The following is a 20,614-nucleotide window of genomic DNA, read 5'->3' as shown; positions in this document are numbered from 1 at the left end:
GACTTGTACTATTTCCAGCCTCAGCACATTATTTAGGCACTTCCCCACTGCATTGTTTTATTTAGTTTCTGAAATTATATCATAATTCCGTAAACTGGGTCCAATTTTTAATATAGTGCCTTTCAAATAGACATATTTAGACTTTGATCTGTTTATGTCTTTCTTGACTTTTAAACTCCCTGAGATTAGAGCCTATTTTATTTTTCATAACTTTCATAATTTTATAGATGCTTCATTATTTATTAACAAACAACTGGAACACTTCAGAGGTTTACCTTATCAGAAAGTCAGCCCTTGCTTTTTTGTGTGACTGACCCTGTCTTTTCTGTTTTCCCTGCCTCAGCACATCTTGTAATCCTTTGTTCTTTTTCTATTCTACCCCTTTCCATGATGCTGCATTTCTTTTCCGAACACATTTTTAATTTAAATTACTCCTTTTCTTTAAGGCAGATACTTTTGCTTGGATTCTCTTGGGCTTTTTGTTTGGGGTTTTTTGGGTTTTTTTTTGCATGAAGACTTACGTGGGGAATTAAAGCATTAATGAACAGAGATCATTTTGTTTTTGAGATTGCACCCAAGTACTACATTTTTGTTGACTATGAGGGCTACTCCATTTCTTCTAAGGGATTCTTCACAGTAGTAGATATAATGGTCATCTGAATTAAATTCTCCCATTCCAGTCCATTTCAGTTCACTGATTCTTAAAAGCTTCCCTGGTGGCTCAGAGGTTATAGCGTCTGCCTGCAATGCCAGAGACTCCGGTTTGACCTCTGGGTCAGGAAGATCCCCTGGAGAAGGAAATGGTAACCCACTCCAGTATTCTTGCCTGGAGAATCCCATGGAGGAAGGAGCCTGGTAGGCTACAGTCCACGGGGTTGCAAAGAGTTGGACACGACTGAGCACTCTTGCCATCTCTGTTTGACCACTTCCAATTTATCTTGATTCGTGGACCTAACATTCCAGGTACCTATGCAGTATTGTCCTTTACAGCATCAGACTTCTATCACCAGTCACATCCATAACTGGGCGCTGTTTTTGCTTTGGCTCTGTCTCTTCATTCTTTCTGGAGTTATTTCTCCACTCCAGTAGCATATTGGGCACCTACCAACCTGGGGAGTTCATCTTTCAGTATCATCTTTTTGCCTTTTCTTACTGTTCATGGGGTTCTCAACGCAAGAATACTTAAGTGGTTTGCCGTTCCTCTCTCCAGTGGACCACGTCTTGTCAGCAGAGACATTACTATGCCAACAAAGGTCTGTCTAGTCAAAGCTATGGTTTTTCCAGTAGTCATGTATGGATATGAGAGTTGGACTATAAAGAAAGCTGAACGCCGAAGAATTGATGCAACCAAATTGATGAAAGCCAAAGAAATGCTTCTGAACTGTGGTGTAGAGAAGACACTTGAGAGTCAGTCCCTCATTGCAAGGAGATCAAACCAGTCAATCCTAAAGGAAATCAGTCCTGAATATTCATTGGAAGGACTGATGCTGAAGCTGAAACTCCAGTACTTTGACCACCTGATGTGAGGAACTGACTCATTTGAAAAGACACTGATGCTGGGAAGGATTGAAGGCAGGAGGAGAAGGCAGGAGGATGAGATGGTTGGATGGCATCATCAACTCAATGGACATGAGTTTGAGCAAACTTTGGGAATTGGTGATGGACAGGGAAGCCTGGCGTGCTGCAGTCCATGGAGGTCGCAAATAGTCAGACATGACAAGAAACTGAACTGAACTGAAAGCATTAAGGAGGAAAAAAAGTTTAAATTTATTTGAATATATTTGCTTCTCTTACAGTGAATTCCCTCTTTCACAAGATTTAAACTCACAGGGCAAGTACATATATGTCTCCTATTGACATTGAGGAAATAAATGGTAGTTAGATAAAGATTATAAGACATTTACCACTGAACCACTCAGCTTCCCTGGTGTCTCAGTGGTAAAGAATCCACCTGCAGTGCAGGAGCCACAAGAAACATGGGTTTGATCCCCTGGAGGAGGGCATGGCAATCCTCTCCAATATTTTTGCCTGGAGAATCCCATGACAGAGGAGCCTGGTGGGCTACAATCCATGGGGTCACAAAGAGTCAGTCACAACTGAGGCGATTTAGCACAGCACGTAAGACATTTAAGTAGATGATAGGGCTAAAGGAATGGTGGGGGGAAGAGATGTCTACCTTGGATGACTCTAGATGTCTGTATAGGAAGGCCCAGATATTTGAGCCCCTGTCGTGGTTTGTGCATTTTCTTAGTTATTCCTTATGGCACTCTTTTAAGATGGGTATTCTATACATTTTTCTGATGAGAAACCTTAGCGGTATTAACTTGCCTATGGTCACATACCTAATAAGTGCCAGAGGCTGAAATTCTGTGATATATCTGTTCCTTCCACTGTACTTCTCTATCATTAACCTAGATAGTGGACAAAAAATTTCTGAGTTTAAGAAAAATTATGGGAGTAGGAGATCATTAGTTTGATTTTGGATAAATTTTAAATTGAAGTTGCAATGGGATAGAAAGATAGGTAAAAGTATCACAGAGGCAACAAACCAGATCATCTCTTGGAGAAGGAATGTTGGTTATAATTTATATTAAGTTTTCCTTTTTGGTTTTATTGTGGCATAATCCAGGTCCTTAGAAAAATGTTCATAGTGTGTTTACAAAATCTTGATATGAATATATAACATGGATTTCAGGAACATGAGTGCTTTCATTTAAATCATTCAATTATCCAGTAATGTTTGAATCTCTACTAACGTGAATGATACACTGTGCTAGGTGAACAGTATATATTGGTGAGCAAAATGGATATAATCTCTGCCATTGTTAAACTTACAAATTGGTGAAGGAATGCATTAGTCAGATAATCACACAGTCACCTTTTTAGCCCAGGCACAAAATACTACTTGAATCATTTTCTTAGAGAGGTGAGGACAGTCAAGTGAACCACCCTCAAAGGTTCCCAGCATCTATATTAATTAGCAGTTTACTACATTGGTGATTTAGATTTTCATAAATCCATTCATTTTGTCCTAAGGGCCCTTGTACATTTCAAGTGGGAAGATCCCCTGGAGAAGGAAATGGCAACCCACTCCAGTATTCTTGCTTGGAGAATCCCATGGACAGAAGAACGTGTGGACTACAGTCCAAAGAGTCGGACACACTGAGTAACTCACATTATCAGTGATTAATTTGTAAACATTTTCCACAGGTTTTCAAAATCATATTTAGGGCTCACTTTTGGAGGGGAAGTGATGGATGTACTATTATTAGTCATTTTTAAAGAATATACTTGGACAAGCCAAAGCAGCTCTGTAATCCCAGAATTATAGCATATGTATACTAACTTTAGTAATTATTTGACAGTTGACTACGGGTTCTTAAAAATCTAAAGGAAAAAACTAAAATGTGAAGGAACACTGCAGTCAGTTAATGGGTGACTATTTTTAGCTATTAGTAGGTAACATTTTTAGTAGGTCATTTATTCATCTGTCCATCCAGTGAGGAGCAAAAGCAGACACAACTCTTTATCAGGGATGTTACAGTCTGGTGGGAAAGACAACATTCAAGTTAACATATAACTAAATATAAAATTACAACTATGACAAATGCTATTGAAGGGAAGTTACTTGGTGTAAAAGAGCCTATAATAGAAAAGAATGGTTAGGGAAAATATCTGAAAAAATGGAAGTTAACCTGAACTCTGAAGGAAGAAAAAAGAAGTGTTTAAGCAAGAGTCAGCTTCCCTGGTAGCTCAGTTGGCAAAGAATCTGCCTGCAATGTAGGAGACCAGGGTTTGATCCGTGGGTCAGAAAGAACCCCTGGAGAAGGAAATGGCAACCCACTCTAGTCTTCTTGCCTGGAAAATCTCATGGACAGAGGAGCCTGGTGAGCTGTAGTCCCTGAGGTCTTGAGGGTCAGACACAACGTAGTGACTAAACCACCACCAAGCAAGAGTAACGGTGGAAGAGAGTGTTTTATGCAAATACAACAGGTGCTATGACTTCACATAGAAGAGATCATGCTTCTTTAGAGGATCTGAAAGAAGGCCAGTAAGACTAGAAAGCAGTGAGTGAGTTGTCAGATGAAAAAGGAGAGGATGGGTGGTAGGTAGACTTATGCAAGGTGTTGGAGGTCTTGTTAAGGACTTTGGACTCCATCCTAAGAGCAGTGGGAAATCTATTGAAGGGGTTTTTAATGTATGTTGAGAGCATAGGGTTGGATTTGTTTTTGCAGATTGCTCTAACTTCTAGGTAGAAAACAAATTGAGATTTTGCTAGCTAATATTGTACATCAGGAAAGAAATGGGAACTTAGACTGAAGTATTGGCAGTAGACATGGAAAGAAATCAACAGACTTCCATCAGCATTTCAGTAGTTAAAGGAGGGGAAGGTGCCAAGGATGTTTCTGTCTTCCAGAACTAAAAAGGTAGTCATGTCATTTACTGAGATAGAGAAGAGGAACAGGTTTTGGAGGGCAGTTCATTTTTGGACATCGAATTAGAACTGTCAAAGTATAACCTGGAGTTTAAAAGTGAGATCTAGACTGGAATATAAATTTGTGAATCACTTATATTTAGGTAATATTTTTAGCTGTCAACATGGACATGGTTATTAGTGAAGAGTATAGGGCAGGAAAACAGACCAGGACAAAAAGTCACATTTCTGACTCCAGGTGCGATCACATCATGAGGTTCTGGGGGTTAGGATTTCAACATAAGAATTTTGGGGGATGCAGTTCAGCATGTAACACTTCTGTGTCAGAGATGTTTTTCTCTGTGCTTAATAACTTCAGAATATTAGTTCCTTTGAACTTACTTTGAAAAATAGAAATAAAACGCAAAACTGTGTAACTGTCATTGTCAAAACATGTTTTTCACAAAGAAGCATTTCTCTTCTTGAGGAGAGGGGCCGCTTCTCAAAACAGGCAGGATCTTAGTTCTCACGACCAGGGATCAAACACATGCTCCCGGCAGTGGAAGCACAAGAGTCTTAACCACTGGACCGCCAGGGAAGTCCATAAAGAAGCATGCCTAGTGAACATCACCAAGTAAACTATTTGAAAACAGGAGAAAGAGTCAATGCAGCACTTATCCACCACTCTCTTTTGGGGAGTCGGGGAGGGAGTGCCAAACCTATCCCCCTTGCAGTGGAAGCACGGGGCCTTAACCACTGGACTGCCAGGGAGTTCTTCCATCACTCTTACCATCTAGATCTTCAGTTCCATTGGAGGACTCATAGTTCTTAGCATGTAATTGTAATCACAGTTATGAGTTGTTATTGCAGGAGAACACAAGTCAGTTGGTGAAAAAAGGTGCATATGTCTATAGGGAAAGGCACAGGCTTCTAAGAGTTCTCTCCTGGTGGAGTCACACAGAATTGTGCCAACATGTGTGAAGTGTTAACTACCAGGGGAGCCCAAAGTATTGAATAGACATTCACTGCCTAGCATATACCAAAATTCTAGACTCCCAGAGGGAAAACATGTTCAGCATAAATCATATTGTTCGCACAAAGAGTTGAGGCACAGTGAGCTATCAATTAGGGAATGTCCCAGAATCCAGCCTTTTAAAAATTGCCATTTTTATATCCCTGTCCAATCTTCCATTCTAGTCTTCTGACTATATTCTATTTTGCCACTTAGAAAATACCATTGGCTCTCTAGCTAGTTAACAATAACTTTTCCTTAAGGTCCTTTTTAGTAAGTATGATGGGAATAAAACTAGGTGTGTGTCGTAAGAAGAGAGAGGCCATCTTTAAAATATTAGGAGTTCTTAGTCATTTCCTTCTCTGTAGAGGGTTTCTGAAAAGTTACATGTAAACTGAAATTAGAATGGTGAATCATCTAAAATTTCTAGAGGGTTCCTTTGGTTTAACAAAAATACCAAAGAAGAAAATACATCCATAATATGAATAAGAGATCGGAGTTTTGGTTTTGTGTCTATTAATATGCTTCTTCATAAGGTAGAGCTTTCCTTTTCTGTTCTGCTTTCTGTGTTCTCTGTACCCATACGTGAACCACAAGACCAAAGAAATTGAGCCTTTTATAAGCACATGCTTAAGAGACAGTTAAGGTGTTTTGGTCTGTAGTATAGGTCTTTTTGTTTGTACTAATAGTAGGTATGGTCAAGGATTAAGGAGTCTTATACTACCCACAGTCTTACACTATTTGTTCCACTGACTTTCGAATTAGTCATATCTTGATGTGGATGGCAGTCAGTTGATCTGGGACTGAGAATACAAAAAATAGTCTAAATTGGAAGTCATAATTCAGGGGTTGAAAATCTTAGCTGGCAGGGATTACAACAGAGGCCAAAGAGTTGCTTGTGTTCAGAGACAAGCCAGAAAGCTAAGACCAAAGCCACGGGCAATTGCAGTTAGCCTGAAGTTTGCAAACCAGAGGCATTTGAGGATCGGGAGAAAGCAAAGGGTTCAAATAACTTATTCACTGCAGAAAGTATCAGAGACTCAAATTTTTCAGACTGAAAATCCCGTATTCATAAATAGCAGTATTTTTAAAACTGTTTCATTGATTCCTAGGATTCTGCAAAGGTACCCTAGATAGGAGGGGGCGGGGGAGGGGGGGTGCAGGATTCTATTTTTTTTATCAGCAATAGAATCTATTTTATGAGACAGTTTCAAGATAGAGTTGATGTTTTTTGAAATTCTAAATTCTGGAAGTTGTTGAAATTACAAAACCTTTATTGTAGATGAAAAAAATGTATAACTTTATTAGAAATTCCTACTTTGATGGCTTTTTTTAAAATAAAACATTTAAATTTATTTTTAAGAGTTCAGTAGTTACCTTAAGAAAAACATAACTTTTTTGTTGTTTTGGGGGAGGGCTGGGGGAACTTATGTGTATTTCTTTTGCTTCAAAGCCAGGAGAAAGCTAACATGATTTTTTTTTTTTTAAACAATATTTGCATACCTTTTTCAAATGAATTTACAATAAAACATGTAGACATCCATCATAATCAGCAGATATTTTTAATCAAAAACATTTTAATTTGGATGTATTTTTAACATGAGTCATCTACAGTTAACATCTGAAACAAAAAGTAGTTACCTACTCTGAGGCCAAATAATAGTCAATATATAGTACACCTTAACCAATACAATCTGAAAAGATTTTATGAACGAACCTAATAGAGCTTAGTTGCACAAACCTATTCCTTTTATTACCAACTTCCTGATTGACATTGCTAAATCAAAAAAATAAATACTAGTACTATACTTTTTCTCCTTGTTAAAAACAGAGAAATGATAATTGTATTTCTAGACTAGATTTTGCCAGTAACTAGTTGTTGGACCTGGAGCTGGAATTAAGTTTTTCTAGGCTTTAGGTTCCTCATTTTTTTTTTTTTATTTATTTATTTTTAATTTTATTTATTTTTAATTTTATTTTATTTTTAAACTTTACAATATTGTATTGGTTTTGCCAAATATCGAAATGAATCCACCACAGGTATACATGTGTTCCCCGTCCTGAACCCTCCTCCCTCCTCCCTCCCCATACCATCCCTCTGGGTTGTCCCAGTGCACTAGCCCGCATTGAACCTGGACTGGCGACTCATTCCATATATGATATTATACGTATTTCAATGCCATTCTCCCAAATCATCCCACCCTCTTCCTCTCCCACAGAATCCAAAAGACTGTTCTATACATCAGTGTCTCTTTTGCTGTCTCGTACACAGGGTTATTGTTACCATCTTTTAAAATTCCATATATATGCGTTAGTATACTGTATTGGTGTTTTTTTTTCTGGCTTACTTCACTGTGTATAATAGGCTCCAGTTTCATCCACCTCATTAGAACTGATTCAAATGTATTCTTTTTAATGGCTGAGTAATACTCCATTGTGTATATGTACCACAGCTTTCTTATCCATTCATCTGTTGATGGACATCTAGGTTGCTTCCATGTCCTGGCTATTACAAACAGTGCTGCGATGAACATTGGGGTACACTTGTCTCTTTCAATTCTGGTTTCCTTAGTATGTATGCCCAGCAGTGGGATTGCTGGATAATTTATTTTTAAATTGAAGGATAATTGCTTTACAGAATTTTGTTGTTTTCTGTCAAATGATAGCTTTCTTAAAATGTCATTTCAGTGTAATGCAAACAGACAAAATCCAAATCATTTAACTGAGAGAATCTCCTTGCTGTCCAGCAACCAAGCATGATGTAGTGGAAATTACCAGCTTAAAACAGAGACCAGAATTCTAACTCCAGTATTGTCAGTAATTATTTAGCAGTTGTTACTACAACTAAGACCTGATGCAGTTAAATAAATAAATAAATATATTTTTTAAATCAACTTCTAAAAAAAATTTCAGAAACTGAAGGACACAGATCATATCAGATCAGTCGCTCAGTCGTGTCCGACTCTTTGCGACCCCATGAATCGCAGCACGCCAGGCCTCCCTGTCTATCACCAACTCCCAGAGTTCACTCAGACTCACATCTATCGAGTCAGTGATGCCATCCAGCCATCCCATCCTCTGTCATCCCCTTCTCCTCTTGCCCCAAATCCCTCCCAGCATCAGAGTCTTTTCCAATGAGTCAACTCTTCGCATGAGGTGGCCAAAGTACTGGAGTTTCAGCTTTAGCATCATTCCTTCCAAAGAAATCCCAGGGCTGATCTCCTTCAGAATGGACTGGATGGATCTCCTTGCAGTCCAAGGGACTCTCAAGAGTCTTCTCCGACACCACAGTTCAAAAGCATCAATTCTTTGGCACTCAGCCTTCTTCACAGTCCAACTCTCACATCCATACATGACCACAGGAAAAACCATAGCCTTGACTAGACAAACCTTTGTTGGCAAAGTAATGTCTCTGCTTTTGAATATGCTATCTAGGTTGGTCATACTTTCCTTCCAAGGAGTAAGCGTCTTTTAATTTCATGGCTGCAGTCACCATCTGTAGTGATTTTGGAGACCAGAAAAATAAAGTCTGACACTGTTTCCACTGTTTCCCCATCTATTTCCCATGAAGTGGTGGGACCGGATGCCATGATCTTCGTTTTCTGAATGTTGAGCTTTAAGCCAACTTTTTCACTCTCCACTTTCACTTTCAACAAGAGGCTTTTGAGTTCCTCTTCACTTTCTGCCATAAGGGTGGTGTCACCTGCATATCTGAGGTTATTGAGATTTCTCCCGACAATCTTGATTCCAGCTTGTGTTTCTTCCAGTCCAGCGTTTCTCATGATGTACTCTGCATATAAGTTAAATAAACAGGGTGACAATATACAGCCTTGACGAACTCCTTTTCCTATTTGGAACCAGTCTGTTGTTCCATGTCCAGTTCTAACTGTTGCTTCCTGACCTGCATACAGATTTCTCAAGAGGCAGGTCAGGTGGTCTGGTATTCCCATCTCTTGAAGAATTTTCCACAGTTTATTGTGATCCACACAGCCAAAGGCTTTGGCATAGTCAATAAAGCAGAAATAGATGTTTTTCTGGAACTCTCTTGCTTTTTCCATGATCCAGCGGATGTTGGCAATTTGACCTCTGGTTCCTCTGCCTTTTCTAAAACCAGCTTGAACATCAGGAAGTTCACGGTTCACAGATTGCTGAAGCCTGGCTTGGAGAATTTTGAGCATTACTTTACTAGCGTGTGAGATGAGTGCAATTGTGCAGTAGTTTGAGCATTCTTTGGCATTGCGTTTCTTTGGGATTGGAATGAAAACTGACCTTTTCCAGTCCTGTGGCCACTGCTGAGTTTTCCAAATTTGCTGGCATATTGAGTGCAGCACTTTCACAGCATCATCTTTCAGGATTTGGAATAGCTCAACTGGAATTCCATCACCTCCACTAGCTTTGTTCATAGTGATGCTTTCTAAGGCCCACTTGACTTCACATTCCAGGGTATCTGGCTCTAGGTCAGTGATCACACCATTGTGAATATCTGGGTCGTGAAGATCTTTTTTGTACAGTTCTTCTGTGTATTCTTGCCATCTCTTCTTTATATCTTCTGCTTCTGTTAGGTCCATACCATTTCTGTCCTTTATCGAGCCCATCTTTGCATGAAATGTTCCTTTGGTATCTCTGATTTTCTGGAAGAGATCTCTAGTCTTTCCCATTCTGTTGTTTTCCTCTATTTCTTTGCATTGATCGCTGAAGAAGGCTTTCTTATCTCTTCTTGCTATTCTTTGGAACTCTGCATTCAGATGTTTATATCTTTCCTTTTCTCCTTTGGTTTTTGCTTCTCTTCTTTTCGCAGCTATTTGTAAGGCCTCCCCAGATAGCCATTTTGCTTTTTTGCATTTCTTTTCCATGGGAATGGTCTTGATCCCTGTCTCCTGTACAATGTCACGAACCTCATTCCATAGTTCATCAGGCACTCTATCAGATCTAGGCCCTTAAATCTATTTCTCACTTCCACTGTATAATCATAATAAGGAATTTGATTTAGGTCATACCTGAATGGCCTAGTGGTTTTCCCTACTTTCCTCAATTTAAGTCTGAATTTGGCAATAAGGGGTTCATGGTCTGAGCCACCGTCAGCTCCTGGTCTTGTTTTTGCTGACTGTATAGAGCTTCTCCATCTTTGGCTGCAAAGAATATAATCAGTCTGATTTCGGTGTTGACCATCTGGTGATGTCCACGTATAGAGTCTTCTCTTGTGTTGTTGGAAGAGGGTATTTGTTATGACCAGTGTATTTTCTTGGCAAAACTCTATTAGTCTTTGCCCTGCTTCATTGCGTATTCCAAGGCCAAATTTGCCTGTTACTCCAGGTGTTTCTTGACTTCCTACTTTTGCATTCCAGTCCCCTATAATGAAAAGGACATCTTTTTTGGGTGTTAGTTGTAAAAGGTCTCGTAGGTCTTCATAGAACCGTTCAACTTCAGCTTCTTCAGCATTACTGGTTGGGCGCACACGGCCGAGAGGAGCCACCCCACATCCGAGGTCAGGGGCAGAAGCCGGGAGGACCCCATGCCCAAAGGGCGGTGGCCAAGAGAAGTTACCCCACCTCCAAGGTCAGGGGCAGCGGCCGAGAGTACCAGACTGTGACGGCGCAGGAACGGCCGAGAGAAGCTACCCCGCATCCGAGGTCAGGGCGGGGTGGCCCAGAGGAGATACCCAGCGTCGAGGCCAGGGGCGGCAACGAGAGGAGTTACCCTGCGTCCGAGGCCAGGGGTGGCGACGAGAGAACCCTGCGTCTGAGGTCAGGGGTGATGACAAGAGGAGTTACCCCGCGTCCAAGGTCAGGGGCGGCAGCCGGGAGGAGATACTCCACACCCCAAGCCGGAGGCCAGGGGCGGCGGGCGGGAGGAGCTACCCCACACCCCTAAGCCCAAGGCCAGGGGTGGCGGCCCGGAGGAGCAACCCCACGCCCAAGGCCAGGGGCGGTGGCCGGGAGGACCAACCCAACGTCCAAGGAGCAGTGGCTGCATGGGCACAGGAGGGCCTGAGAGGAGCTATCCCATGTTGAAGGACACAACACCTGATTAAAAGAGCCTGCCAAAGGCTCAGTAGAATAACAAAAAAAGACGTGCACCAACGCATATCATCATGTCCAAATCTGCGACCCGTGGACTGCAGCATGCCAGGTTTCCCTGTCCTTCACTATTTCCCGGAGTTGACTCAGATTCATGTCCACTGAGTCAGTGCTGCTGTCCAACCATCTCATCCTCTGTTGCCCTTTTCTTGTACCTCCATCTTTCCCAGCAGCAGGGTCTTTGCCAGTGAGTCAGCTCTTTGCATCAGATGGCCAAAGTATTGGAGCTTTAGCATCAGTCCTTTCAATGAATATTCAGAGTTGATTTCCTTTAGGATTGACTGGTTCCATCTCCTTGCTGTGCAGGGGACTCTCAAGAGTCTTCTCCAGCACCACAGTTTGAAAGCATCAGTTCTTCAATGCTCAGCCTTCTTAATGGTCCAGCTCTCATATTCGTACATGACTATTGGAAAAACCATAGCTTTGACTATACAGACTTTTTTTTTGCAAAGTGATGTCTCTGCTTTTTAATATGCTGAGTTTTTCATAGTTTTTCTTCCAAGTAACAAGTGTCTTCTAATATCATGACTGCAGTCACCATCTACAGTGATACTGGAAACCAAGAAAATAAAATCTGTCACTGTTTCCATATTTTCCCCATCTATTTGCTGTGAAATGATGGGACTGGATGCTGTGATCTTAGTTTTTTGAATGTTGGATTTTAAGCCAGCCTTTTTTCACTCTCCTCTTTCACCCTTAGCAAGAGGCTGTTTAGTTCCTCTTCGATTTCTGTCATCGGAGTGGTATCGTGTGCGTATCTAAGGTTATTGATATTTCTCGCAGCAATCTTGATTCCAGCTTGTGCTTCATCCAGCCTGACATTTCACATGATGTACTCTGCATATAAATTAAATAAGCAGGGTGACAGAATACAGCCTTGATGTACTCCTTTCCCACTTTGGAATTAGTCCATTGTTCTGTGTCCCATTCTAACTATTGCTTCTTGACCTGCATACAGGTTTCCTGGGAGACAGGTAAGGTGGTCTAGTATTCCCATCTCTTTAAGAATTTTCCACAGTTTGTTGTGATCCACATCGCCAAAGGCTTTAGCATAATCAGTGAAGTGGAAGTAGATGCTTTTCTGGAATTCCCTTGCTTTCTCTGTGATCCAGCAGATGTTGGCCATTTGATCCCTGGTTCCTCTACCTTTTCTAAATCCAGCTTGTACATCTGGAAGTTCTCAGTTCACATACAATTCAAGCTTAGCTTGAAGGATTTTGACCGTTACCTTGCTTGCATGTGAAATGAGCACAATTGTAGTTCGAACATTTTTTGGCATTGCCCTTCTTTATATAGGATTGGCATGAAAACTGATCTTTTGCAGTCCTCTAGCCACTGCTGAGTTTTCCAAATTTGCTGACATATTGAGTGAAGCACTTTAACAGCATCCTCTTTTAGGATTTAAAATAGCTCAGCTGGAATGACATCACCTCCACTAGCTTTGCTTGTAGTAATGTTTCCTAAGGCCCACTTGACTTCACACTCCAGGATGTCTGGCTCTAGGTGAGTGACCACACCATTGTGGTTATCCAGGTCGTTAAAACCTTTTTGGATAGTTCTTCTGTATATTCTTGCCACCTCTTCTTAATCTCTTCTTCTTCTTTTAGGCATTTGCTGTTTCTGTCCTTTATTGTGCCTATCTTTGCATGAAATGTTCCCTTGGTATCTCCAGTTTTCTTGAAGAGATCTCACAGTCTTTCTCACTCTATTTTTTCCTCTGTTTCTTTGCCTTGTTACTTAAGATGACTTTCTTCTATCTCTCCTTGCTATTCTCTGGAACTCTGCATTCAGTTGGATGTATCTTTCCCTTTCTCCTTTGCCTTTCACTTCTTTTCTTAGCTTTTTGTAAACTCTCCTCAGACAACCACTTTGCTTTCTCTTATTTGTTTTTCTCTGGAATGGTTTTGATTACTGCTTCCTGTACAATATTAGGAATCTCTGTCCATAGTTCTTCGGGCATTCTGTCTACCAGATCAGATGTAACTGTAGGCAAGCTTGGGCCTGTAAAATGAGAAAGTTGTTCTTAAAGATTCTTTTTTGAAATGTTTTACTTCTTTCTGTCATAGTCTAGTCCATTTCTTCTTTTTAAAAAAATTGTTTTATTTCATTTTCAGCTTTATTGAGGTATAGTTGAAATACAAAATTGAAAATTTAGTTTGTTTCTTAAAGTGTTGGAATGCTGTCACATAATGGTGGAGCCACAGTAATAGTAGCTAACATTTATTTAATGAACTTTTATATGTACAGTAGTCCTAGTAGAAGCTGGGCAGATGGTCCGGAGAAGGACATTGAATCTCATTGTCCTCCCAGCTTTTTGACCGTCCCTGAAGCCCCTCAAACCATAAAATGGTTTGAGCTCAGAAAAAAAAAAAAAATTGCCCACTAGGTATAAAACCTTTAATAGGTGAATATCTAAGCCAGAGGTGCAATAGCCATTTCTATGATCTTTAATAACAGAAGTCATGTAACTTTTATAGGACTGAAGAAAAGCTTTCATGCTGTGCAATGCAGTTTTGTACCTCACTTCCTCTTTGAAAGCTAGAATTGACATCCTCTTCTTGCTTAATGACTGTATTTGTTAACTGAAGTTTCACTGTATTCTGTTTAATCTAAATTCTCTTATAGGCAGACACATGTAATATAAGGCTAAAGGCAGTGTGTATCAGTATTGGGTGGCAAGGAGGAGGATCGGGTAAAGTTTTACATTGACAAGACACTAATATGCTTTGAACCAGTGGACCTGCAGGGGAAAGTAGAGGGAATTCCAAGAACAAAGGCAGTAAGAGAGACAAGCTTGAAACTTTCAGGAAACAGCTAATTGGGCTGAAGTAATAGAGCTCTTCAAATGCAATATTGATAGTTATAAAAGCCACTGTTTAGTGAGTTCCTGCCATTCTAAGGTTCACCGTCTTTCTCATTTAAGTCTTAACAGCAACCATATAAGGTAGGGTAATCCAGATAGGCTAAATCTCTTCAACAGGGCTGTACTGGCAGAGAAGTAACTTTGACAGTAATCCAAGGTTATCTGGATCCAAAAACCATACTTGATAATAATAAAATATGTTCTTTGCATGTGAAATGAACCAAATATTTGGATGAAGAATGTAATTCTGATAAGTATCCATATGCTTGGTTATTATTTTCTAGATGAGCTAAAAGTATTAATCATTGATTTCATATGGGAATTTATTAAACATGAAACTTTGAACTACTGGCATTTTACTTGTGTCATAGAATATAACATTATTTGATAAGAATTTACCTTTTTTTGAGATCTTTAATTACATATTTGTTCTGAATCTCAAAAGAAATAGTCTTGAGTTGAATTGCCTTTGACCAGAAACTCAATAATAACTAGTCAGAAAACGGGTTTATAAGAATAGGGCTAATTTAAGGGAACATAATCGTATCTTTAAGAGACATTGTGATGAAATGTCTTTTTCCTTGAATTAAATATTTCAGTATTTGAGCCTAATATATATGTATCTGAGACTTGCCCCTAAAATTTCTCTTTGAAAAGCATATTTATACTTGAGCCCTTACAAAGTCTCATTATGGGTGCTCTCTGTTATTTTCTTTTGAACCCCAGAAACCATTGACTAAAAACAGCCTCAGCTGATGCTAGTTCTGAATACTTAGGGAGGTTATTTCACAGAATTTTTTTTAAGTTGTTAAACAGTTTTTTCAAATTGTTAAAAAAGGTTGTGTCAACAAATTCAGCTATTATTCCTGAAGGCATAATCTCCTACTTGCACATGTTGGCTATCATTGTAAACAAATGCCTAAATTGTAGAGATCATGAATAATCCTACAGGATGAATAAAAATAACATTTTCTAATGTTAATGTGAATAGATAGTTGTGATTTAATGTAAGTTTTCCTATGAAGACGTTATACATAGATTGAAAGTGTTATGTCTCAATTTATTCAGTAGAGAGGTTATCTGAAACACTGTATTAGGTGGCTCAAAAATGGTTTTAGCCACAATGAAATCATTAGGTCAGAGGTGAACTATCTTCATTGTTTTCATCGAGTTGAGATCTTTTCCCAGATGTCTCATCAGAGGTTTTTTCTGAGTATCTTATCTAATAGCTTTCTCCATCAATCAAGGAACTTTATTTTGTTTACACTTCACTCCCCATCACCTAGCACATAACAGATACTCAGATATCTGTTGAAACAATGTATAAAGAGTGTGAATAAAATTATCTCATAAATGTGAGACTTCCCTAATGGTTCAGACAGGAATCTACCTGCAGTGTGGGAAACTTGGGTTCAGTCCCTGGGTTGAGAAGATCCCCTGGAGGAGGGCATGGCAACCCACTCCAGTATTCTTGCCTGGAGAATCTCCATGGACAGAGGAACCTGGCAGGTGACAGTCCATGGGGTCTCAAAGAGTCAGGCATGACTGAGCAACTAAGCACAGCACAGCGAGTAGAAAAATAAAGCAATACAGTTGCTTGAACAAAGTTGACCCTTGAACTACATAGCTTTGAACTGCACAGGTCCAGTTATGCATGGTTTTTTTTTTTCAACTAATATGTACTACAGTACTGCATGATTCATGGTTGAGTCCTCGAATGTGTTTTCCATTTGGAAGGAAGGTGGCCTCATTTGGCTCACTGGATCATCATATCCAAATACATATCCAAAGCCTAATTTTACAGGAATTTATTGCGATAATGTCTCATCTTTCCAAATAAACAAAAAATTAATTTTAAGATTGTTGTCTGTATGGAAAGAAATAACAAGTTTGCAAATAAGAAGAATCTGTAATGGCCAGTTCTAATGTAAATAATGATATATACCAAGACCATGAAACTCCCATTGTGGCCTACAGAATATTGAATACAGTCCATTTGGTTAATTAATTACATTGATTTATGTTTGTGTATCAGGAATGAATATGTCTGTGTTATGTGGTTTTCCTATGGAAATACTTCAAGTAACATTCCATGCCAGTTTTACTGTAAACCTTGTTTTTATATCCTTTAACAGTAAGTCAGATATGCTAAAGTTAAGGCAGGGTTAACAGAATTTGATGCCAGTGCATATTTGTCCAATTTCCTCCCTCTCCAAGGTCCCCTCCTCAGCCCAAAAAGGAAGAAACAAAAGGAAAACATTACCTAGAAAACAGATTTTTTAAAAAATAATTATTTTCTCCATTTTAAAAAATTTAGGAACAAGTTCCAGTTCCGGTCTATCATCCAACACCTAGCCAGACTCGCCTAGCAACTCAGCTGACTGAAGAGGAACAAATTAGGATAGCTCAAAGAATAGGCCTTATACAGCATCTGCCTAAAGGAGTTTATGACCCTGGAAGAGATGGATCAGAAAAAAAGATCCGGGAGTAAGTTTTAATTTATACATGTTTCAAAGGTCTTTCTTCAGAGATTTGCTTTTTAAAAATATTCTGTTGCATTTTAAGAGTCAGATATTTAATGAATTCTAGGCAAAAATTTGTTTAGATGTAGAAATTAAGAATTTTCATATAAAAAAGAATAAACGATGGTACAAATTCTGACCATTTTATAGGTTGTCTGTGTCCATTTGGATGACAGTTAATGTCAGTTAAAAATTATTTACCTGTGTAATAAGTGTGAACTAGTACCAGCATTGCTGGTGGCCTAGTCAATTGGTAAAGCCGTTTGGCAATATTTCATGGACCTTTAGATTTAAACCCTTTGAGACAGTTAATTTTAGAGACCTATCCTAGAATATGTACCTTACTTCAGCTCCCAGAGTTTTATGTGCAGAGATAGTTACCATAGTTCTAGTTAGTGAAAAACAATAATAGAGGAATACTTCGGTAGGTTATATAGAGGTTAAAATGGTTTGCTAAGGATTTTAGTGATATGAGGAAAATCTTATCTATTTCTTAATTTATAGAATAATTGTACTAAGTCTGATGAGTTATATATAAAATTTTACTTCAGGGAGATTTTTCCTTCAGAGTTCATTATTGTTTGAGAATCCCTGAGAACAACTATTTTCCTTGTAGGTTAAGAATGATCTTTACCAACACAGACATAAAGTAATTTATTATGCTGTGCTTGGCTGTTTGAGCTGTAGCACCATTTAGGGTTAGTGGTTCTGTATTTACATGTAGTTATTAAAGTGAAAGCTTCCTGGGCTTACACTGAAAACTCAGTTCAAATAAAATTAATCTAACATGGTTTCTTATCTACTAAAGCTTCACATGCTCCTTAAGGTGTCTTCTGTAATATGTAGCTGTTTTTACAAGCACTATTCTAGCAGTGGACTTGATTCCTATCTGATACCTTTCTCTTTGTTGATTGCTCTCAAACTCTTCAAATTCCCAGGTGATTGAAATAAGAGATTGTAGCAGGATAACGCTAAGAAAAAATTCCGTCTGGATGCTTAGGTGATAGAATGACAGGAAGCCGTTTTTGTCTGTTCATATTAACACTGTCTTTGTAATACGGATTTTAAAGAGTATTCTAGATAGATCACTTGTCTAAAAATACTCTCTCATTTCTCTCCCTCACCCCAACAGGTGTGTGATCTGTATGATGGACTTTGTTTATGGGGACCCAATTCGATTTCTGCCGTGCATGCACATCTATCACCTGGACTGTATAGATGACTGGTTGATGAGATCCTTCACGTGCCCCTCCTGCATGGAGCCAGTTGATGCAGCACTGCTTTCGTCCTACGAGACTAATTGAGCCAGGGTCTCTCATCTGACTTCAAGTGAACCATCATTTTTGGTGGTTTTGATCTTTTGTCACTGAGCCCAAAGAGCCAGGGATTAGGAATTAAGATCATGCACAAAAGTTTCCTAAAATTTCCTGAATGGCTGCAGATGTTGGGGAAAGTACGTGATATTTTAGAAACTTAGGGGGAAAAGTAGGATGGTATTTTTATGTAAAGCCTTGACCCAGTGTTTAAAAATATAATTGTATTTAGATCTTGTTATTGCTCCAGTACATAGGAATTGTGTAAAGTGTTACAGCAGCTGTATATGTTTCAATTGTGTGTGTCAAAGATTAGGAAAAAGATAGTGGTTGTTTTTTCCTAAATGAAATAACTTTCTTCTTCTCCCCCACCCAAATTCTTTTCTGAAGTTGCTGGCATTTGGGTCAAGGTTTTATTAAAAGCTACATTTTATAACACTGGCACAAAAAAAGTAGTTTTAAGCTTGTTTGCACAGTTCTTTTTTTCCATTGGAAATGGAATTCATTGCCTTAGGTCTTTTTTAAATAGTGTATTATTATCGTTGGGGCTGGCTCTATGCTTGAAAACCAGTTTATTTATAACCTGTTATAAGTGCTATATCTGTTTGCAGTTAGGAAATGCAGAATTCAAAGTGATCTCCTAGCTTGTAAGCAAACTGAGATGCACTATCCCTTTTCTATTAAAATAAAAATCAGTTAATGTGTCAAGAAACCAACTCTAGTGAAGTCAGGTTTAATATTAGCCTTTCTTATGTGTTTCATCTAATTATTTTGGTTGTTAATATGGTGATAATTATTTTGGTTGTTAATATGGTGATAATTAAAAGTCAAGGTAAATTTTAAATATTAGGAATTCTGATTTATTCAGCTTGAATTATGCCACCATGCTTATGTAAAAATGAAAGTGGCAACATGGTTAAACTGAGAAAGTTTCTCAGTTGTAACAATTTTGATTTTTTCTTTCCTGTGACCTTCCCTGTTGTCTTGAACCATAGCAAAAGGATACTGCATCTCTTGTTGTATTGCTGAGGTTATTGAAGTTACATAAAACACATCTCAGTCTCTGTTTCTTGGAAGGAAAGTCCTGCTAGTTGACTGACAATTCTAAGCAGGGAGAATTAAGATAAATGTGTTTAATTAATGTTTTGCACACAAATGCAGAATTTGTATAACCACATGACATCATAGTTGTGATCTCAAAAAAAGGACTTTATCTTTTTCTTGCAGTTAAATGTAGGAATTCTCTGAAACTCTAAGCTTCTGAAGTGTTAGAGGTAGAGATGGTCTAGCAAAGATGTAGTTTGTAATGTTTTATCCATTTAGCATGTGTTTATTTTTTGTTATGTACTAGAAGGTGACATATTTGTTTGGCTCAGTGATAATTACAACTAAAAAATCATTCATTAGCGAAAGGAGAAGCAATCTCAACCTTAACAAATCAGAAATGTTTCTTATTATTTTGTATTGAGTTGAATATTTGACTCTTTAACACTTTTCTGCATACAAAACACAAGTCAAGTCTCTTGAAGGGTTCTTCATAATTGTATTATAGAAGAATTAAGTATGTTATAAGCACTTAAAGATTTGACGTTCAACTGTAGCAGTATCCATGTTGGTTAATTTTCTTATGAGCCCCATGATGAGTTTGAGAAAAATTGAAAGAAATTATAGATTATCAGGTTCTGTTAAATTGTTACATGTATCTTGCTTAAGTTTTTGTTCATTAATTTATATCCAATTACATAAAGCAAATTTGGAGGAAACACCTGAAGTTGTGCAATATTTTCAGCGATATTTTTTATCTTTGTGTTTTCTACTTAAACATGATGTCTGTCATCAAGTGTTATAGTTAGACTTTCTTTTTTTCTAGATTGTCAAAATTGGTAAATGAACATTTTTTTTTAATCATCTTCTATGTTGCTATTAGTCTTTCTTTATTAACAGGTTTCTTTTACAGAAGTTTGGCGGTAATATTGAGGGAACCAAGATTGAGCTGAATTTTTTTTTTTAATAAGGTACTTTGTATTCTTTAATTTTGATCTCCACATACCATGTTAGGAACCATCAATTTTGGCTTTTACCAAGTTAAATAAAGTTATAATACAGTTGTAAAGGGCTAAAGTTAGAATTGATTACATAAGAATCAATTCTCCCAAGTTATCTAATCCTTTCTTCAGAACACACATGTATAAATTTAATTAATTGCCTTTAGTTTTCTAGGTATATATATAAACTTTGGGGGAAGTATTTTTTATGGCTTGACTTTTACTATCATCTAATCATAAGTTTAGACGCTTGGTAGCTTCTAAATTTTCTAAAGCAAATAATAGGCATATTACCCTGTTATCCAGCATAATTGGGATTGGGTAAAACGTGTTCAGGCTTGGCTGTAGGATTTGAAATGTCTGAAAAG

The 20,614-nt window shown here is 38.3% G+C and overlaps 1 protein-coding gene across 1 annotated transcript in view; it reads left to right on the top strand.

Annotated features, from left to right (window-relative positions):
• RNF11 (ring finger protein 11) overlaps positions 1-20,111 on the top strand; it is a 47,396-nt gene extending 27,285 nt beyond the window's left edge. The window contains exons 2-3 of the mRNA XM_005894720.3: positions 16,684-16,853; positions 18,021-20,111. Of these exons, the coding sequence (XP_005894782.1) occupies positions 16,684-16,853; positions 18,021-18,192 (342 nt within the window). The 3' untranslated portion in view covers positions 18,193-20,111. The remainder of the gene's footprint in view (positions 1-16,683; positions 16,854-18,020) is intronic.
• Positions 20,112-20,614: the final 503 nt, after the last annotated feature.

This window comes from Bos mutus, chromosome 3 (genome assembly GCF_027580195.1).
Source record: "Bos mutus isolate GX-2022 chromosome 3, NWIPB_WYAK_1.1, whole genome shotgun sequence".
NCBI classification, from domain to species: Eukaryota; Metazoa; Chordata; class Mammalia; order Artiodactyla; family Bovidae; genus Bos; species Bos mutus.
This window is presented reverse-complemented; position numbering and strand designations above follow the sequence as displayed.